The sequence below is a fragment of the Macrosteles quadrilineatus genome, unplaced genomic scaffold, assembly GCF_028750875.1.
Source record: "Macrosteles quadrilineatus isolate MER2022 unplaced genomic scaffold, UCM_ALF_1.0 Scaffold_2__2_contigs__length_208266976, whole genome shotgun sequence".
Lineage (NCBI taxonomy): Eukaryota > Metazoa > Arthropoda > Insecta > Hemiptera > Cicadellidae > Macrosteles > Macrosteles quadrilineatus.
The window spans coordinates 17,876,371-17,900,011 of NW_026542595.1; the positions used below are offsets into that span (position 1 = coordinate 17,876,371).

The window sequence follows — 23,641 nt, forward strand, 5'->3', positions numbered from 1 at the left end:
TTATTTCAGTATGCTGCTTGAGATTGCTAAAGTAACTGACAAAATTAATTATTTCTATATATATCTTGACCTCCTTACTTTTATTATAATTGATGCCTAATGTTTTGAGAGTTTTGTTAGAAAATAGATCAAGAACTCTTAAACTAATTGTTTTTTTGTTTTTTTTTTACCTTCTGGCTTATACTCAAATAAGCGACAATCCGCTTTGAGTGGGATCAATCCAAGCCTGTGGGCTAAAACTTCATCTTGTAGAAGGCTTGTGTTGTTGTAAATAAGCACTTTTTCTATTGCCATGCTTGGCACCTGAAAGATTTACATTTGAGGATTAACATTTGAGGATAACATTTGTTTTAAGATTAAATTGGACATGTATTTTTACATTCTCCTCCTATACATAGTGTATGAAGGGAAAAGTATTGTTTTCATCAACTAAGTTTTGGGTGGAAGTTTGATAGAAAAAAAAGATAGAAATGTCACAAATAAACACAAAACACGGTTAAGTCAAATAGGCCTACTTTCAGTGGAATATTTTATAGTACTAGGCAAGAGTCAATAAAAATTCCTATTTTAATAACTTTAGTACTGTAATGGATTAATTTAAGTTTTCCAAATCCATCGAAAAACAGTACAGAACCTATTGTCGAAATTAAAGATCCAAGCAACAATTTTGTTACAAGACAGGATATTTATTTATAGCCTCTCACTGGAGGCTCGAGGCACAAAAACTATCTTGACCTTGGAGTTGTTAACCCCCCTTGCCTGCCCCCCCTACAAGTTGCATTGTTTGTTTACTCCAGCGATAAGATAATCAGTTCTCAAAATTGTAATGCACTTTACGATGTTATAAATTTGCCGCACAGATAACAAATCAGATATGATAGGCTTCCGCGATGATGACAAACTGATAATATGCTATATTTTTTTTCATTTTTGGTGATCAATACAAAATAACTTATTCTTAGTCATATCCTGTGGAGATAAGAGTATGGTTCAGTTCTCATCTCCCAGCGTGGGAGCGGAAATGCAGAGATTCCTATAGTCGAATAGATTACAGAATAGGACAGAAACCAGTTTGAGTCAGGTGGGGTGAGGACAAGCGGCATCCAATCAGCTTTCAGAAAACTGTCCACTGTTGCCAAGTTGTGCCATATGCACTCAGTCTTTGCCCGACAGTCGGCCTGTGCATTTCGAGTATATCCTCTTGTTTTCTTAAGAAATTGCCTTAAAGTGTGCTTATAATTCGAAACAGGCCAGTAACAAACCTACACAAGGCATCTCACTCCATTCTACACTCATATTTGGGTTAAAATACTCATAGGTGGCGTCCCCATCTCAAATGAATAATTAATATGGAAGATTTTACCCTCTTCATTTTCATGTTAATTTTGTTTCATGTATCAAACGATAAGTTGGGCAATGTTTGAGACGATTTTTAGAGCTGCTATAAAAGTTGTTTGGCCATATAAATTGACTGTTATTGTTACAGAAATTTATTGATTCATTTTGTATTTATTACTTTTATGTTTGTATATTTTTCAAAAACTGCATCTGGTAGCTGTTTGAGCCATTTTAAAGATAACTTTGATTCAAATAATAAAAGCATAATGATGTATGGGATGAATGTATCTTGCATACGATATAAAAATAAAACAACACTAACCGATACCACCAAGAAAAAATAAATTATTAATTTGTAGAGTTGAACTACCCTACAAGTGGGAAGATAGAGTCAGGGGGTGCCAGGCTCTAGGTGAAAGTCAGCTCACCAGCCAAGAACAACGTGGCAACGTCGCATCCCCTACCTCTTCAAAGGCCAGTCCTATTCTGTAATCTATTCGACTAGAAAGCGGCGGTTAAACCGAACGGCTCTCAAAGCAAGGTCGGTTAAAACACACTGTATTATTTTACGATCGAAGGCGGATAATCCGATTAACGGTTAATACAAGGTCGGTTAAGAGGGGGTCTACTGTACTTGGCTTAAGATACCTTCATTCCTATGGTCGCCATTTCATAAGAAAGTATCAAAGAAAATATGGTTCCCCAGGAGAAAAAGTATAGTACCTTAAAACAAATACCACTTTGTATGACTATCCCTTTGAATAGGTGATTTGCATTATACAAATGATCAACACATTTTTATAAAAAAAAAAATAATAAGTAAGCACATGATTTTATTCAAACCTCAGAAAGAAGAATCCTTCTGAAGGCATTAGCTAGAGATGTGTGAACTCCTATCAGGTCAAACTCTAGTTCACGGTCATCATATCGTACAATATTGATTTGAAGAGGTTTATCCTGTAACATGATAAATTAACATTAGAGTAAGTACAAATAATGTTACTAAATTAAAATTACAATTCAAATATCATTTTAAACGACAAACACCTTTTAAGATATTATTTAAGGACTAGGTGAAACCTCCTCGTTTATATGGTCGTGTGGCTTCATTGGCAACAAATAATGCAAATGAAATAGCAATGTGGCATTTCTAAAGAGAAAAACATACAGTACTGTAAATTGGCTGTTTCGTAAATATTGACGTTTACATATATTGTTAATCAACGTATCTTAAATGATAATGTGATCTAGTTTAAAAGGAATATGACCTTTCTGTGACGACAGTAGCTGCTTAAATAGTATTTACTCTTACAGCCAAAATATTGTGTTATGGGCCACGGTCCGTAATATAGGCCACTGCAAATAATTTGTCAAGATAGGTACCATTTTAGGCAAGGTTTTTGTATTTGGATGTTATTAGACACGATAAGAGCACACTGAACTTCTTTTGCAGATGAATAACTGTTGGAGAAATATAAGCCGAATCATAAATGTTACAATGCGAGTTTCAGCATTTTGTAACTATATGAGGAAGTTACATAGTATTTTTTAGGCTGCTGCTCAGTGCACTTTAAGAATATATTTTTTAAATAAATAGTTTTTGTTGCTGAGTAGTGCTAGTAAACATGCACAACCCTTTTTTCATTAGTCTAATAACATTCAAAGGCTCTCAAAGAGTTCAAGAAAATAACATTGCAAATACTTCCTTTGGGCAATTCAGTTTCTAAAATACAATTTAAAAATGAACACCTGTTTCATTAAAAAGTATTATCCACATGACCAAAATGTAAACAAATCTGTGGAGGGCATAGAACAGAACCAACTTGTTTAATTGAAACAGCTGTTAGTTTAACCCTGCAACACGCACTGCCTGCTGCCCCTTGGGCTTTATTTACCGTCATTGCATGAGCCAAACGCACTGGAAATTGAAGTCTTTTGAAGCTGGACGTTAACACGTTCGCTGCTGAGCGCTAGATGCCGGGACGGCGCCAGTTGCTGAACTAACGCTCGGCCGCTGCGTGACATTGCCACCTATACACTGAATTACAGTACAAACAACAGTTGTTATACTGGATGGCAATGTTCTGCAATAAAACTGGCTTTAGATATAGTACTAAGTGATTCTGATAGATAGCAGCACTACCCAGGTTACAGTCGGTAAAGTAATGTCGCTATCTAGCAGGAAAGAGGTAAAACAAAGCCCTGCTCCAAACGACCCTGGTGGTGATTTGGGAAACTATATTTTTTATTGTTAGAAAAGTACGTCCCCACGAGCTGCAAAAAAATATAGAACGCTTGTGACGTGCTGGCTTATCCATAGCAACGTTAAACAACAATGAACGGTGACGTTCTGGAACGTTCTTAGCTCCTGGCGCCGTGGCCCGGCTGACGTTCCGGAACGTCCGTAGCAGCGAACGTGTTAAATAAAACTCCTAATTCACACACTATCAAAAATTATTTATTAAATTAAAAAAATAAATATAGCTGTAAACAATCCTACTTTGACAGTTCAATAGTACTGCACCCTGTTGCTACATTTTGTAACCTTTTAATGCTATTGATCATCACAGAATCAAATTGTTTAGTTGAAACAGCTGTTAAGATTCTTCAATTCCATTTAAATATGAGTAGTCATAAGGTTAACATGGGAAACTCCAGAGCCACTGGGGTGGAGCCCTTTTGACGGATCTGCACCAAACTTCACACAAACCATCCTTGAATAATGCTTATTAATGCCTGAAAGTTGCAATACAATCTGTTGAGCGGTTTCGGAGTCCATAACGTTCAAATATATATACAAACTTCCTCTTTTATAAATATAGATTATTACATATTCTGAAACTACAATAAATTCCCAACAATTCCCTCTGAATCTATCAGGTTGATTGTACAAATTTTATTTGGTTTTAAAAATTTCATAAAAATTATGTTTTTGTAAAAAAAAATCTTCAAAATTTTACATTCCAACGTAAATTACTCAGAAATGTTAGAATTCAACTACATATAACTATATATTTTCAGAGAGATCTTTTATTTCCTATTGTGCAGTATCCTTATATATAATACGTGAAGGCGATTTCTACAAAACACTACTCCTCCGTTAATTATTAACGGATTTTTACAAACAAGGTGTCAAAATTAAGTATTCGTTGTGTAGACGCCCCCTTTCACAAATTCCTGTAATAAAAGTCTTCGGGCTTTGCCCCACAGGCCATCAAAATCCCAATGTATTTCTCAGTAGCGTAACAAACTTTTACGGGCCCCCCTGCAAACTTATTTTTTGGGCCCCCCTCTCATGAGTTATTTTTGGACCACCGATACAATGATCAAACAGATTAATCATAAAAAGAGTGGTAAATAAATTATAGGTTATGTTCCATAAAAGGGTGTGTTAAGTATTTTAGTCGTGGTTTGATGAAATTTTACATCACTACATCATTACTGTATATCAATATCAGTGTGTGTAAATAGTTTTGAATTCAAATAAAAAAAACCATTATTTTCCATCGTATCACAATGTTTATATCAAGGAGATTTTACATTTAATTTATCACACATGTTATCCATTTTTATTACCCTGATAATTAGACTAATTCGTTACAAGGCAAAAATGTGGTTTGAATTCACCTATAAACTGTAGGCCCCTTAGTTGCCTTTGGCTGTATTGGCTATTAAATTAACAGCTGTGTCTAAGGAATATGTCGGTCTTAGTCCCTTTCAAAACTAAAAGGTTGGGCCACTCATCCTACACTCATCTCCATTAATTCTTGGCTTATAATGCCTACATTGGTATGGTCGCCATTTCAAAGTAAAGTATTAAAGTATTAATTTATTAGGTTAATTTAATCTTTGGTTATAATTAACTCATACACTAAAAGTTGGTTAGTTTAATAGATTGACGTACTTTTAATTTATCACAGGCTAAAATAGCCTAGCTATTGCATTTTTTAATTTTATCTTTGTATGGATTTCAAGCGTTTAACTTACAACAAATGTCTTTAGTATTGTTTAATTGTGGGGTAAAATAAGATATGGGCTACCAAACACAGCCAGTAGAGTAGCAGTATATTGTATTTAACAAAATACAATCAATATATTAGGGCAAAACTAAAATGTAAAATAATACATAAAAGCCCCAGCCAACGTTCATGACTCCAGGCTCCAAAGTCAAAGTAACTTAATGTTTCAAAATGTTTGCAGACGACATAAGCAGTGTACGCAATAACCAAGAAGTAAAATATTTCTCGGTGACGAAAGTAAGATTGCATAATAATCAAAGACCCACGTTATAACACGTTAAATTTTTTACCCTAGTTCGTTATCACTGAAGAAGCCTAACAAAATTAAATGATAACAGATAACAACATATTATTAATGACATTAACGTTATTACTTGTTCAATACAATTATTGAATGATTGATAATACATTTAAATAAGAATGAGCTCCAATTTCTCGGCCCCACTCGTCTCACGCCTCTCTGCTCGCCGTTTCCCGCTCACCGGTTCGCGGGCCCCCTCAGCTCCTGGGCCCTTCTGTTACGCCACTGGTATTTCTTATGAAGAAAATATTTTGTTTACTTAAACAGACGAATAATTTGTATTAATTACAGCTGTTCATAGTAAACACATGATACACACAAGAGTGTTCGTTTTCAGAGTGAGTTCGTTTTCAGTTTCGATAGATGGAGTGGAGTGAGCGTTCATTTTCTTTCAGAGTGAGTTCGTTTCCAGTTTAGATAACTGGAGTGAAGTGATTGATTACATTATCTTTGAGTTGACTCTTAAGTCAACCGAAATTGTGAATGTTATTCGTTTAAAAAAAAAAACGCCTTTAATATTATGCAATTGCTTGAATTCGAGCAACAGGTGCACTAGTCATATTTATTTTCTGTTGATGCATTCTATTATTTCCTACATGACAAAAAAATTGGTAGTTTTTCAAAAAATAAAATATGTATGTAGAATTTATTTTTTTATAATTCTATTTTTATGAGTATTTCAAAAACATAGATATTTCTACGTAGGGAATCATATTTCACACAACCTTTACATTTAGATAAAATGTGTAAAAAAAATATTTTGTGGTTTTCTTGTGGGTTGATTTTGAAATTTCTAATTTGCATAATCCGAAAATTTACAAACGTTTTGCTTACTACGCCTAAGCGCATTGCTAGGAAAAAATTATTTTTATATTGTAGGCTATTATATTCTACATTTATCACTGAAACAGAAAATATATATATACCGTACACATAAGTGTACTTATATTCACAAATAAATTTTCTGTGGCAACATATATGGTACCACAACAAAGGGCCAAAATATACCCGCCACTGGTGAAGAAAATGACTGCCAGATCTAGGGTTACGGTGACACTGGGCGATAGTGTCGAAGAAATTTTGTTTCTATTATTTTAGGGTTAATTTCTTGTGCTTTACTGTTCATAACTAGGGGACAAGTTATTGTTTATGATTAGATCGTATTATTTGGTTAAACGAGGTTTTAAATTACTGTATTAACGGGAAACAAATTGTAAACAAAACACAGCCTCTACATAAACCGTACAGAACTAACAGTAAAATTGTGTTCAGCTGTTCCATAAGGTCTCACTAAAGGAGTATGTTTTATCTCTTCAGTATCCAATAGTCAATGGTTTTATCTATGGTAATAATCTTGACAATGTCCTCTGTTTTTTAGCTATGCTATGATTCAAAACTTTGTGTGACAATAAAGAATTATTTTTTATTTATGTACGATATTACTAAAGCATTAAACTTGCTGTCACACGAAACACTACTTGAGAAACTGTTGTCAATGAGTTAAGTGATATCAATCTCCTCCTTAACAATAGGCCACATTTATGTTTTGGCAGGATAAGATATTTTCCTGCTGTAGCATTTCATCTTTGCACATTAAGCCAACACAGCTTTTATAACACATTTGCTAACAAGTCCTAACCAAACAACATGTTCGACAATTAATTTATTCATGTAATTTATTATTAACTTAGTGGTTACATAAATTTATCAATTAACTTAGTGGTTAAATACTTACCTCGGATGCTGGTATTTTTTTTGTTCCCTAAAAAAAGAGGTTAGTATAAGTTACAATTATTGATTAAACTACATGTAAATAGATGTAACTAATTGTCTAACTAATACACCATCTCTTGCCTTTTTTGCGAAATGTGCATCAGTGACTACAAATGAAGGCGAAGAACAAAATTTGACTGTAAAAAAAAGATATATGTAGACTCTAGTGACTAATTAAGAAGATCAAGAGCAAAAGACAACTGACTCATAAAGTAACTTAACTATAACAAGTTCATGAACTGGATAACACAATACATCTTTATTATTTATCTTAACTTGTTTCTAAAGCAACCTGAAATGTTTGGACCTATTTAGTTACTCTATCTAGTTATAGCTAGACATGTTTATTATACGTATGTTTTCTTTAAAATATAAATGTCGATGAAGAAAAAACAAACAATGAAATCAAAGTAGTTAAACATACAAAATTGGTTAGTTGAATTGAATAAATTTTAAATATTGGATTTTAGCCCCATAAGAGCAATGTTAAATTTGACAGAACATACCAACATTTGAAGCAGCATGTCCATGTTATTTATTAAGATATAGTTTTGAAAGTTTATAATTAGGTTTATAACATAGAGTACTAGGGAATGAAGAAATGATATTTCAAATATTTGTTTTTGTCTTTTCTAAATTATTTAATTAAAGGCTTAATTAATGATCATTAACTTATTAAGTAGAGGGAAAATGGCAAAACTAAAATCTTCACTCCCTAAAGGACCACTAAACCTTAATTTTAACACCTCAATCATTATTGTATCACAAGTTTAAAAAAAAATCTGTTACAAAGTTAACATTGCTCTTATGGGACTAAAATCAAATATGGCTACCACTGATGAAGACTCTTAACTCATGTTGATGGATTCGGATTTCTGGTTAAATTGATACTTATCACTCTTTAATAGAGGCATAGAAACAAATCAAGTTGTATTGTATCTGTTGATATGTTTATCGCCGCTGGTGGAGGGCTCTGGCCATATCTGGATTCTGCACTCGACTTGAGCTCCCAATGGTGCTGTTACACTTCCTACACTGAGTAACCTGATTGACACCTCCACATTCTCCCACACAATAGACATCACCACACCCTGCACACTTGTACCATCTCCACGTACCGTGTACTGAACCAAACATAGCCTTGTGTACCATCACTTGCTTTATTGCCTTGATCTTGTAACTTATTATACACTCCATTGTGTACCTCTAGCAAGTTCGTTCAATGAATGCCAATGAACCATCTGAGAAACTTAATCCCATGGACTATGGTTATATAGAGGAAAGTGATTATTTAATTCCAAAAGTGACAGATGATCCAACGTTCCCTGAAGATTTCCCTAAGCCTAATTGCCAGACCTGTTTCAGAGAAACTGTATCATGACCCTGTAGGAGCTTGAAAGTAATATGATGCAATATTTTAAATATAAAAGAAGTGTTTCAGACCAATGCAAGAATCCACATACATAATTTTGTTATGTTGTTCTTTTTCTCATAAAGTTTAAGAATCTTAAGTTTTTGGAAAACTATGTCTCTATACAGTAGACCCCCTCTTAACCGACCTTGTATTAACCGATACTCGGGTTATCCACCTTCAATCATAAAATATTACAGTTTTTTTTAACCGACCTTGCTTTGAGAGCAGTTCGGTTTAACCGCCGCATTTTAGTAATCTCGGCATTTCCGCTCCCACGCTGAGCGATGAGAATCGAACCATACGCTTATCTCCACAGGATGTGACTAAGAATAAGTTACTGTATTTTGTATTTATCACAAAAAGTATAGCATGTTGACAGTTTGTCATCATTATTCGTAGCGTGAGCACATCTGATCTGATTTGTTATCTGTGCGGCAAATTTAAACAAACAACGCAACTTGTAGGGAGGGCAGGGAAGGGGGTTAACAACTCCAAGGTCAAGATAGTTTTTGTGCCTTGAACGCTATAAATAAGTTTTTAAGTGAGAGGCTATAAATAAACATCCTGTCTTGTAACAAAATGGTTGCTTGTATCTTTAATTTCGACAAAAGGTTCTGTAATGTATTACAATGGATTCGGAAAGCATCAATTAATACTTTACAGTACTAAAGTTATTAAAATAGGAATTTTTATTGACTCTTGCTTAGTATTATAGGGCAAAAACTTGAAAACAGGACAATTGCTGTCCCCAGCTAATTATCTCTCTTCTGTCCTAGGAGGATTAAACATTAAGGAGAGGACACGCTGTAGTTTCGTTGAAGCCAGCGTACTGAGGAGGGGGGAGGCAGCGCTACTCTCCCGCCCCCCTCTCATACTGCGCTGTATGCGTTACTGGAAGATTTTTTTTTTTTTTTTACAAGTATTTATTCACAATCTATTCTATACTAGAATAATAAGTAAATTTGATAACCATTTTAACATGGGTTAGTTACACTCCATCAAGTGCACTAACATACAAAAACTTTTAAAAAGTTCAACTAAAAACGATTTGAAAGGTCTATTGGATTAACTCTTTTGAGCCTATATGTAGCTTCACTATTGTCGAGGAGGTTAACTGCCAGGAAATTTGGATGGGTTTCTAATTTTCTTTGGTATTTTTCACTTCGTTTCTTTATTTCTTCTTTAACATAGGGTAATTTTGTATCTTGATGAATTACTTTATTTGTGACAAACCAAGGTGCTTGTAAAATTTTTCTCAGTGTTTTCGATTGAAACCTTTGAACTATTTCTATGTTTGAGTTGGAAGTGGTTCCCCAGAGTTGGATACCGTAGGTCCAAATAGGTTTCAATATAATTTTGTATAAAAGTAATTTATTTTCAACAGATAATTTTGAATTTCGACCAATGAGCCAATTTAGTTTGTTTGTTTTTAAATTTAAATGAAGTCGTTTGTTCCAAATGTGTGAATGCCATGTAAGCCGTCTGTCGAGATGCATACCAAGGTACTTAACTTCGTTGGATTGTGGAAGCATGACATTATTCAATGTTACTGGGGGACAAGTTCTTGTAGACATAGTAAATGTAACTTGAACAGATTTTGTTTCATTTACTTTAATTTTCCAATTCTGTAGCCACTGAGACAAATCGTCTAATGCAGCCTGAAGGTTTGATGATGCCAGAATAGGATCCTGATTTGATGATAAAAAAGCAGTGTCGTCTGCAAATGTTGCAACCGTAATACCCTGAGTACTTGGAAGGTCATAAGTGAACAAAATATACAAAATAGGCCCAAGAACACTGCCTTGTGGTACACCTGATTCAATTTCATGCACATCTGTAACTATATCTTGATATTTAATTTGAAAAAAGCGTTCGGACAAATACGATTTCAACACTCCATAGTATGTATGGGGCAGCAAAGTTTTAATTTTGAACAATAATCCTGTGTGCCAGACTTTATCAAACGCCTGGGCTACGTCCAAAAAAGCAGATGAACAAAAACGTTTATTTTCAAGATCTTCCTTGATTACATTAACTATTCTATGCACTTGCTCAATGGTGGAATGCCTTCGGCGGAATCCAAACTGATGGGAAGGCAACAATTCTTTTTCGTCAATTATAATTTGAAGTCTTTTTAAGAAAAGTTTTTCAAAAACTTTAGAAACCACAGGAAGAAGAGATATAGGCCGATACGAGGATGCTTGATTTAAAGGTTTACCAGGTTTCGGAATAACAACAATTTGTGAAACCTACTGGAAGATTTGGTAACAGAAATATCAATTGACTATTTATAAAAATTAGACTTCATCATGCTACGAAAATTAAAAAGTTAAATTCTAACCGTAATATTGGGAACCTATTAAGAGGAAAGTCATATTTATGAACTAATAGTACGTTCAAAGGTGAGTAATTTACACAAGGACGACTTGTATTTTAGAATTCGTTGTCCTTGTTTTTATTTTTTGCCATACTTGTATTGTGTATTATTTATAATACTCTAACCAGAGCGCGGGACTCCGGTTCATGGGGTCCCGGGTTCAAATCCCGCCATATCACCAATGGATTTTACTGTTCATAAATTAAAACTCAAATCATAAGTAGTAGCCTACTGTATGTGTATTTGAACATTTTCTTAAAGAGAAATAAAATAGGTTTTAATCCTTTAAAAGAATGATAAACGCACTTTGGCGTCAGAAGACGCGATGATTGTTGAACATTTACACTTTTTACTCGAAGTTTCTTTGGGCAAACAGATCAAATATAGTTCAATATGGTATTTAAAAAATCAAAAATTTGATTGCCAAGAAATTGTTTTACTTTTTATGATTGTAATTTAATTGTAACGGCTGTTGGTTTGAAAAAAGTTAGAGCGGCATTGCATTTTTTCTTAACTTTGGCTATTTAAAATCACCTGTCTAGCACATCAATGACTTAAAACTAGTAAAAAATGATATTAACAAATCGAGAAAACTATGAAAAATGCAAGTTTAAAATATATTTCACCACCCGAATTAAAATTTTCATTTTAACCTATTATTAGTAAGATTGTTTTATAAACTGGAAAAATAAAAATAAAATTTATTGTAATTATTTTTATAAAATACACTTTTAAATATAGGTAAATATATATTTTTTATTTCGAGAAACTTTTAAGGAACATGAATACATTGTTAATTCGTGTAGATACATCATATTTTTTTCAAAAACGTAATTATAGTAATCATATGTTCAAAGTCCAGGTAAATTCTTTCAACTTTGATCTTCAATAATAAATAATAAATAATAGTTTTTATAGGAATGATTGACACCGTTCGATAGGAAATTTAATTTACTTTAAGAATGCCATCGGTGAATAACACGGGTGTTTTAGTTTAGCGGCAATTTTAATTCGAAACAGCGCGCGTCGCGTTTTTCCCTATCTCTCCCATGTTATAGCCGAGGCTTTTTGCCACTCTACGGCTCCGCGTGCCCCTCTAGTGTTCTGCTAAAGCTGGCTTCACCGCAACACGTGTATTCCTATTCGCGTGCCCTCTCCTTAATGTTTAATCCTCCTAGCTTCTGTCATGTATTTCTTACTTCTAATGGTTTTAAATAATTTATCATACTTTACTTTATATAAAAATGCGTAATTTGTATTTGTTTTTGTTGTATTTAATAAAGAAAAGTGTGTTTAAAAAGTTCATGTTGTCTACATTTAATGCAAAAACCCTGTCCCCAAGATTAGAAGTTGGATACAATAACCCTACCTCTTCAGTAGTATTAAGACGATATTGTTGTAATATTTGGTTTTAAATTGATGAATAATGTTAAAAGATTATAAAAATACATCAAACGGACTTTTTAATTAAATATAACGGCAATAGCGGGCGTTAAAAGTCGCGTCCCCAGCCGGGAACGTAATGCTGGGTTCGAGGGTTGGGACCGGTTCTCGTCGGGTCATTGAACCTTCTCGACTTCGGGTGGAACAAGACTTCGCCCTCTCTTGGTTCCTTGTTAGATGTGGGTGTGGTAGGTCAGACGCGATGTGACTCCAGGCTTTGCAGGTTAACAGGTAAGTCGTTTTTTAAAACCTGTTTTGTTAGCGTTAAGTTTTTGCGTAATGCTCGGTACCCTTGATAACTGTGACAATAAGGTGAATAAGTTATTGAAAACTAAGAAAATATAAGTAAAACAAATATTAAATCAAACATAATAGCTTGCGAAGGGAACTATGCCACCATGTTTCGTTTTAGTCAATGACGAGAGTAAAAATGCTAATATCGGTCACGCTAATGTCGGTCACAAAATCTGAGGATCTGAGGTGTGACCAGCATTACTTTTCGTACATTTTGTGACCCAAATTACTTCTCTTATGAGTTTTCAATGTCGAGAATTTTTTTTTTCCAGTAACCCACGATATGATTGGTGATTGCTTATATTTATTTTCTTTATGATAAATATTCCGATTGTGGAGACTATATGACAATCTGGGCGGCCAGAGTTTGGCTGCGAGATTAGCGAGAAAATTACGAACCTCGCTCAGTCTGATGTGATCTATCATTAGCAGACGATAAAATCAAAAGGTGACACAGCGTTACTAATATTATACATTACTGTAATTAACAAATTGCTGACACCTCTGTTGTGATGTTAGTTAATGGATCCAGCTGAAAATTTGTTACCTGCATTACATGTAATGTCAGTCACGTGACCTACATTAGCTGTAATTTGGGTCACTCTTGTAATAGTTGGTCACAAAGTTTTTGTTGCCATATAATAAAAACCACTAATTCAAATGGTCGTTTTATAATTGGAAATTGTACTTATAAGTACATTATTTGAAAAAAACCAAAAAACAACCTATAATAAGTATTGTGTGTTGGATAAAGGAAAAATAGAGAGACTTAAATCATGTCCACAAATTTATTACAGTTTTATTTTAGCTTTTAACATCAAATATATTCATAAACTATTATATTTTTCACACTTGACTGTTATTTGGTAACCTAAAAAGCTAATGGAATCATAATTACCACAATTCTTTCAAGCTAACTGTGTCAAAACTTAAGATTTTGTGTGTGACCCACATTACACAAAAACCTGTCCCCAAATTTCTCTTCTAGTAATAATTAATTATATAAATTAATTTCAGACTTAAAAACATTATATTTATGAACTACAAAGACCAAACTTTCAAAAAATATAAGATTTATTAATGTAGGTAAGTATAATTTTTTTCAAATGCTGGGGACAGCAATTGTCCTGTTTTCAAGTTTTTGCCCTATAATCTATTCCACTGAAAGTAGGCCTATTTGACTTAACCGTGTTTTGTGTTTATTTGTGACTTTTCTATCAATACAAAAATACCTCCGCCGCAGCTAACCTGCTGTCTAAGCGAATTTCCATTTGGCTGAATTGCTTTTCAATTGATCTATTTTAATCCAGTAAATTTGTATTTAAATTTACTCATAGCGAGAAAGTTTTGAGGTAGGTAGTTTTGATTTTTTCCATTTCTTATGTATTTTGGGGTGCTGAATCCGAATCTGAGGTTTGCCAACAAAAATTCTTGACGCAACATTGACAAAAATGAGAAAAATATGGAAAAAATTATATTTTTTTGTAATATTTAGCTTATAACTCACAAACTATCAACTTTTTGTTATTAGTCTATATTATAAAAATTAAAGTACACAAAATTTGCTACAAAATGTACCCCTAATGTGATAATCTCCGATAAACCGTTTAGGCTCCAGAGCTATTTGAAAATTGGAACATTTTGTGTTAGTTTTTAAATTTCTCCAATTATTCTGTCAATGACATATATTCATTGTACATGCCCAGGCAAAGGTCTTATATAAATACAAAGTGTTAAAATTGATTAATTTTGTGTTACTGAACCGTTGACAGTTTATTTAGTGAACAGAAAAGTCACACAAACTGTTGCCGTTTAAATTATCCTCACTCAGAGGGTTGTAATGAGGCAGGTTCTGGCAAACGTTTCGATGCATTATTTGTGAGCATTCTAGCTTGTTCATCTGGACAATTAAAAAAGGGTAAAAGTAAAAAAAATTACACATAATAATAAGTAATAGGTACCAAAATCAAGATTATCAAAATTAAAATAACAGCAATCTGTGTTATGTAGGCATATACTGTTGCTAAGCATTTACATTGTGTGTAGATTTAACAAGTTAATAAATAAAGGAATGTGCGTTTGGTACTATACTTACTTTCTTACTTACTTAGATTCTAGCATCACAGCCCATCGTACATCCTCAATCGTATTGGCACCCATTATAAAATTTTCTGTGTAAAATTTCAAGACCGATGCATGGCTTAGAGTGATTGGCACTGTTACCATAGACCAATAATAATTTTTTTCACCCCCATTCATTCACCCGAATGTAAATTTAAACTCTAAGCGAGTTATGTTCACACAGCTGCTTGAGTTGGGGGCAGTGAGGCAACGTTGGATTTAGTTTTCTAGCCAAAATTTGTATAGCCCAGTTAAGAAACAGTACCCTATTTTGGGATGTATTACTAGGGTAATAAATAATTACTTTTCTATTATTTTGATACAAATAACCTGAGACAATTTCTACTGGGCCTATATGGTAATTTGATTATAACTTAGGCCTAAGTTAATAGGTAATTAAGTTAGATAAGCCTAACGTTTTACAGGCCTAAGTTAATAGGTAATTAAGTTAGATAAGCCTAACGTTTTACCTTAGATATGTTGTGCTCTCGTAAAACATATTGGGAATCCATAGTTTTTATGAAATCAATTTACTTTTTGTGACCACGCAGATTCAGAGAAACATACAGTAATCTAAGTTACTTTCTTGTATTTTTCTTTCACCTGAAATTAAGTTGTATTGTGTTGTTTTTAGTTTTACAGGTTATGTTATAGGTATGTTTGTTTAGGTTAGGTAAGTAAGTAGATTAGAATGTATGTAGGGGTCTGACTTAGGGGAGGTATGATTGAGGCATTAGTTCAAAATTCCTCCGTGAACAGCGCTGTAGTAGAAAGCATTTTGGCAATGAAGGTTTACTAATTGCAAAAATAGTTCTGTTCATAAAATAAAATTATAAATGCCTCAAATTCAATTTAAAAATTTTGTTTATTATAAAATCACTATCATAACCTAACCGAACTAACCAAACTTGCTGATAATGAAATAATATAAAAAAGATTATTAATAGAAATAATAATTCTGTTCATCAAATAAAACTAGAAATTGCTCAATTAAAATTTTATAATGACTTAATAATAAAATTAAACTGTCATAACCGAACCAAACCAACCAAACTTGCAAAAGTTAGTTCCACCAGCGATTTCGAACCCGAGACTCTCAGGTTGTCAACCCGGCACGTTACCCACTAGACCACCGAGGCCGATAGCTGAAAATCGTATTGTTACGCAATTGGTGTTCCCTCTGCTAATGAGAAGCCCACAGCTGTCATCGTAACCTCATCTATACCTCCCCTGAGTAAATACCAGAATGTAGGTAGAGACATAGATAAAACATACTCTTCCCTCCCTTAGTAGATTTCCCATCCTTTTGGAACAGCTGAAGCCAATTTTATTGTTAGTTCTGTCTGGTTTTCTGTAGAGGTCGTGTTTTGTTTACAATTGGTTTCCCGTTATTACAGCCATTTAAAACCTCGTTTAACCAAATAATACGATCTAATCATAAACAATAACTTTTCCCCTAGTTATATAACCAAACAGTAAAGCACAAATCAAGAAATTAACCCTAAAATAATAGAAACAAAGTTTCGTCGACACTAGCGCCTTTGTGTCACGTACATGAACTAGACACGAAAAATTTGCTTCAAAATTTACAATGGGATGAGAAGTCTAGGTAGAGAGTAGAGGATCTGACCACAGACAGCACAATTTGTTTTCCAGGATTGATTTTGCCAACAGTGTCATTTAGAGGCTTCTGATTGAATATAACCTAAGGGAGTATGTTTTATCTATGCTATAACAAAGGTTTAGTAATTGAATTTTTTTTTGTTCATTGAATAAAATTATAAATGCCTCAAATTCAATTATAAATTTTTTTATTATGAAATTAAACCATCATAACCTAACCAAACCAACCAAACGTGCTGACAATGAAAAAATCTAATGAAGGTTTATTATAAAAAAAAATAGTTCTGTTCATGAAATAAAATTACAAATGCCTCAAATCCTATTTTATAATTTTTTATTCTAAAATTAAACTATCATAACCTAACCAAACTAACCAGACTTGCTAATAATGAAAAATCAAATGAAGGCTTAACAGACAAAAATATTTCTGTTCATAAAATAAAACTATAAATGGGTCAAATTGAATTTCATAATGTTTTAATTATAAAATTAAACCGTCATAACCTAACCAAACCAACCAAACTTGTTGATAGTGGAAAAAATCCAATACAAAAAAATAGAGCTAAACGGGATTTGAACCCGGGTCCTTCGGATCATACGCCCAGCACTCTATCCACTACACCACCGAGGCCGGTGTATTTTATGTATACATATCCCCGCCACAGCAAACCTGCAGACTAAGCTAATTTCCATTTGCCTGATTGGATTTACACTAAAATGTCTCCTTAAAAATATCACATTTATTCCCTATTTAAATATAATCAGTTTAACACATACTTAGGTTTGCTGCAACAGGGAAGGTAAAAATGTTTGGTTAGGGTTCACTTACTCTACGAATCATTGACACTATGAGCCTCCAAATATGTAATTCTTAAAACACATGGCTCACTTACTCTACAAATCATAGTCTATACGAGCTTCGTAAATAATATTGAAGGTTCACTTGCACTACAGGCTCGTATACTATACGAGCCGATCAAACATATCAAATAAATGAAGAGGGTTCACTTACACTACAGATCATAGTGCCTATGAGCCAAGCGTATGAATTCTTGAATAATTCAGGAATAAGCTCGTATAGTATACGAGCCAAAATACTGAATTTAAATAAATTACAGGAGTAGGCTCGTATACTATACGAGCCTTTTTCATGATAACTATTACACAAATAGAAGACGGCTCACTTACTCTACAGTTCATTGGCACAATGATCTGTAGAGTAAGTGAACCCTCTACAAATATTAGAAGGCTCACTTACTCTACGGTTCATTTAGCTACTCGTCGCGTGGTTTGCAGCGCATCGTTGCAGGCGTGTATGGTAAACCATTACCGCAGTTCTGCCGTTCTGCCTTACTTCTGCCGTTTACTAGTCTTGCAGCGTGAAAGGGAGCTTGTTATGTTAATGCATTGTTGAATTTTTAACTTGTGTACTCGTTGCTAGAAATCAAGCAATTATCAAGTACCGGTATTACAGGAGCTATTTTAAGAGTTATTACAGACTTAATTTTCAATTAATTGAAAAGACTCACGTAAAAGCTTATGCAACTAATGGAATTACTTACTGTGTTATGAACATTTCTATATAATTAAAGTTGTAAATATTTTAAAATTGTTTAGAGGATTGCCTTTTTAGTGTTTTCTACAAACGTGTCTCAACTTAAACACATAGCCGCATTAATGTTAATGTGCATGTGCATTTTCACCAATGATAATGTACCAATGTCGACCGTACCAATGTCTAAACTTTACTTTCAAATGGATTTGTTGTTAAATTTTTTTATATTTATACATCATACATAATTTAAATGTTTTTACGTGACAAAATAACGAAATATAACAAGCTACATTACATACAATATAATTTAGGCTTGAGCTAATGGAAAACTGTAGTTTTCGCATACTTGTCTTAACTTACAGATTCAATTACATCCTTTGTTTACCAAACAAGATATTTACATTTATTGAAAAAATAACACTTAGACGGATCAATAATTGTAAATTACGATGACAACTGCATTTACATAACAATCATTATACAAAGAAGTATGTTTTTGTGACAAAGAGGTCAAATAGAAATTTCTTTTAGAACTATATAATTTATAAAGACCGGCCTTTTACAGTAATATGGTTTACAGTACTTATTAATTGCGCAGTTGTTAAATGCCCTTATAAACATACGGAAATTAAACATTTAAATTATTAAATCATTTTCTTTACAAACTCATGAACAATACAAAACGCTCGCTGACCCCTCATAGGAATGAAAAGTAAAGATGATCGCAAGATCTCAAGTTCAAGTCACGTTCTCATGAGCAAAGACCTGGCTGAAAACAAGCCAGGCATAGATTGAATTTCGATTTTAATGATTAAAGTGTAAAAAAATTGGCATGATCTGTAGTTTTGCAAAGTGTTTTTAAATTTTTGAAATCTTTATTAGTTTGGGCAGGATTATTCATCAAAGTTAGGTTTTCTCCTATAAGATTAACATGGAGGAATCTAAATATTTAATTGGAAACTGTGTGTCCACTAATTCGAGAGAACGGCTGGGCGTAGAAACTTGGTAGAGGTGTCCAAATAAAGGTCTTGGTCTGTAGATGAGTTATCAGAAGAAAAACTAAGTAAATTCCCTTAGGGCTCTGCCCCAGAAGCCTTTAAAGATCCCTCCACAGATTTGTTTACATTTTGGTCATGTGCATAATACTTTTTAATGAAACAGCTGTTAATTTTTAAACTGTATTTTAAACAACACACATTTATTAGGAGTTACTGAACTGTCCAAAAGAAGTATTTGCAACGTTATTTTCTGTTTGTAATAGCTATTTACCTAACCCGCCATGTTAAACTTCCCTATCCCAAGCGTGATGTATACAACTTCCTTACTTCTCGAGTGATGTAAAGTTGAAAAAAAACTCACTCGGTGATGTAATGAAACCCATTTAAATAACATTGAGTGGATAACTTAAAAAATATACCTCTATGGAGCCAACGACGTTCAACGCTAGAAATCAGCTGTGTGTTTGAATTTTATTGTTATGCTTTGAAGAATTTTCCTAACCTAGCTTTTGTTTGTAAATGAACGTTACTGTTAGAAGATGAGTGAAATTGATAATGAAGCATATTGCTTGTAACCTCCTGAATATTGTCGGGTCAGGTAAAATCTTGTACGTTACACGTTACGCAAGAGCGTGTTTACATCACTTCGGTGAATTATGCAACTCGCCTTCGCTCGTTGCACAACATTCACCTGCGTGATGTAAAAACGCTCTTACTACACTTGTAATGTAAATAGCTATTACTTTACAAGTGTAGTAAGAGCGTTTTTACATCACGCAGGTGAAGGTTGTACAACGAGCGGAAGCGAGTTGCATAATTTACCTAAGTGATGTATAAACACGCTAACGTACAAGATTTTACCTGGCCCGACAATATACAGGAGGTTACGAACAATATTAATCATTATCCATTTCACTCGTCTTCTAACAGTAACGTTCATTTACAAACAAAAGCTAGGTTAGGAAAATTCTTCAAAATATAACAATAAAATTCAAGAGCACAGCTGATTTCTAGCGTTGGCTCCATAGAGGTATATTTTTTAAGTTAATCACTCAATGTTATTTAAATGGGTTTCATTACATCACCGAGTGAGTTTTTTACAACTTTACATCACTCGAGAAGTAACGAAGCTATATACATCACGCTTGGGATAGGGAAGTTTAACATGGCGGGTTAGGTAAAATAACAAAAATAATATGATGCTTATTTAGGCTTTATGTTCGGTGGTATGCTCACATTAGTGTAATGTTTATTAATTTAGTATATTCCGATTTTACTTGTTTTGTTTAGAATGGCAAACGAATTTTCATATAATTAGAAATAATTTGCAAAATATATAAGTTTTTTATATCACACAAGCTAAAAACACTACCCTCATCATGCATGACTTATAGCGTTCAGATATAAAATATGATGTTTTTAAAAACAAGAGACTAACAACCAATGGCAATGTTCCTATTGAAATGCGTTATATTGATTGTTTCTCAAAAATGACAATATACTCCCTAACGCTGGTAATGAATCACAAAAATATGTATTAGACATCAGACACTCAATAAAATAAAAGTTTGGATATTGCTGTGAAGAATAAATGTAAACCTTATAATATAATTCATATTTCATTTGCTTGTTTAATTCTGATCTGTTTATTTCTGAGCAACTAAGTAGGTGCAATACTTTAATCTTAACTGTGAAAAGTATACCTAACTGATTTCTGTCGTGTATGTTTATGTATATGCCCTTATTTACATGGAAACAAAGTCCATGCCACTGAAAATAACATGAATTAAAATGTTTCATTTAAAACAAAACGTAATTAAGACACATTATAAAATAATTTTTATGATTATAAACTATGGGGACATTTAGTTCCAAATGACTCTTAACTAAACGTAAAAAAGTTGCACTAAAAAAGTTAATGTGCAGAATTAATTAAAAATTTCACCAGGGAACGATCAGAAACGCAATAAACTGGGTAATTAACGGGAAGAAGCGGGGGTTGACGTCGTGTCACTTTAATGAGACCGAGCAGTTATAAATACCGCGGTGCGCCCATTCGCGTCACACTGCCGTTATACAATAGTCTTTCGATAATACCGCCGTCACTCTGCCGCTGTAGTCATTCTATAACGCCACCGTCACTCTGCCGCTGTAGTTTTACTATAACGCCACCGTCACTACGCCGCCGTCACTCTGCCGCTGTAGTCATTCTATAACGTCGCCGTCACTCTGCCGCTGTAGTATTACTATAACGCCACCGTCACTCTGCCACTGTAGTCATATTATAACGCCACCGTCACTCTGCCGCTGTAGTTTTACTATAACGCCACCGTCACTACGCCGCCATCACTCTGCCGCTGTAGTCATTCTATAACGCCGCCGTCACTCTGCCACTGTAGTCATACTATAACGCCGCCGTCACTCTGCCGCTGTAGTTTTACTATAACACCACCGTCACTCTGCCGCTGTAGTCATTCTATAACGCCGACGTCACTCTGCCGCTGTAGTCATTCTATAACGCCGCCGTCACTCTGCCACTGTAGTCATACTATAACGCCGCCGTCACTCTGCCACTGTAGTTTTACTATAACGCCACCGTCACTCTGCCGCTGTAGTCATACTATAACGCCGACGTCACTCTGCCATTTTATTATTACTATTATTTACTATTACATTTTATGAAATAACGATCAGCTGTTTGGATTAGTTCTCATTTCTAGCTGTCACTGATATGTTTACATTAAATACTGTTTACAAATACCGCAACCATTTCCGATAAAGTTTTGTTAGCACATCCAAACCAAGTTAGATTAAAACCGTTGTGCCTTACTTAACCGGTTTAATTAATCGCAAGTGCAACGATTGTTCTTAAGTTTTTATAACCGGGGAAAATACTGAGAATCAGTGTTGTGAATCAGTGCTGGGAAACTTACATTTTTTTAATCATCGTCACCAATAGTTTAAAAAAAGGTTTCCATTCAATGACGGCGTAACAAAGACAGTTGTGTAAAGTGCAAAGTAAAAAATCAACTGCAGTGGGTGATCGTGGATGTTGCTGTGATCTTGGAAGTTCTTTCTAATTTCACTGTGATCGTAACATATGTTTAACTTACAGATGTATCTAAAATCGCAACTCGCTTTTTCCAATGTGTCACTTTCGGTTTCTACTTACTTACATTTCGACAACGACATCGGTACTTTTTCTACTTAGGAAGTAAAACTACAAACGTCCAAAACCCAAGATTTGTGCGTTTTGTGTCACATTTCCTCCGAATGATTGCTAGATATGTGTACCGATTATAGTTTAGAGATTACGTAATCTTTTAAAAAAGAAACCTTTGTTTGGATAAAGGTGGTTTCTTCAAACTGTCATTATATGTTAACATTAAAAGTTGCTTACAAATAAATGGGAAATAACTATAATTTTCGAAAACTTAAAAAATTTAAAACCAAGGGAGATTAATAGTATTAATAATAAAATAAACAGTTACCTTGTTCAATATCCTTTGGTGAACAAGGTAACTGTTTATTTTATTATTAAAATTTTCAATATCCAGTAGTAGGAAAATGAACTCTGAGATTAATAGCTTCGGTACTGCACCACATCAAGTGAATGTTTTTTTAGCAAACCATATATAATAATATAATAGTGAGTTTTTAAAGCTTTACGTTGTTAACGTTACATGTTGTGTGGCCTGTGTATTTATTTATTTATATGTTTTCCAACGAATTACCACCTATAATACAGTTTGATTAGAAGGACAGTTTGAATTGGTCGTAATCGTAAGTACTATATAGTTCTTTTCTTAAATGTAAACGTTGGTTTTTGGTACTGCTACTTTTCCTTAGAACTGGTGGTAGCAGCAAGAATAATATTTACGTACAAACACATCACTATTTACAACTATAGTTATCGTTAGTGCTGTACCTTATTTCTTATTAAATTTAATTGATGTCTTACTGTATATAATTTTATTGCGTTTTCTGTCTGGACTCCAAAATGTTACTTTATGCATGAAAATGATAATACATTAGTGAACGATTTATTTAGCAAACCATCATGAATTTTTAAAGCTTGGCGTTGTTAACGTATAAATGTTTTGTGGGCTGTGTATTTATTTAATTATTTATATATTTGCCAACGGATTTACACCAATTTTACAGTTTGATTAGGCCTAAAAACGGTTATTATAAAATTTGATGACACTATCAAAACTTTCAAATAATTGTAATTTGCTTTGGTTAAAGCGTAGTAAATCCCCTAATTCATTTCTGTATTTGTGTGTGTAAGCCTGTTGGTAACGCATTAATCTCCTTATTTCTCAGTGTTTCGTGAAAAAAGAGCACCTTTGTTAATGCAAATTTCAACCCGAATAAAGTGTGCA

The 23,641-nt window shown here is 33.6% G+C and overlaps 1 protein-coding gene across 2 annotated transcripts in view; it reads right to left on the reverse strand.

Annotated features, from left to right (window-relative positions):
* LOC128985569 (DNA-directed RNA polymerases I and III subunit RPAC1-like) overlaps nt 1-15,743 on the reverse strand; it is a 60,964-nt gene extending 45,221 nt beyond the window's left edge. Inside the window, exons 1-4 of one of the 2 annotated variants that reach the window (XM_054405178.1) lie at nt 15,551-15,743; nt 7,394-7,420; nt 2,182-2,295; nt 171-303 (exon numbers count right to left, since the gene is read on the reverse strand). In XM_054405178.1, the coding sequence (XP_054261153.1) occupies nt 171-303; nt 2,182-2,295; nt 7,394-7,420; nt 15,551-15,592 (316 nt within the window). In that variant the 5' untranslated portion in view covers nt 15,593-15,743. The remainder of the gene's footprint in view (nt 1-170; nt 304-2,181; nt 2,296-7,393; nt 7,421-15,550) is intronic. The other variant, XM_054405179.1, reaches the window with a different exon arrangement.
* Between the last annotated feature and the right edge of the window lie 7,898 nt (nt 15,744-23,641).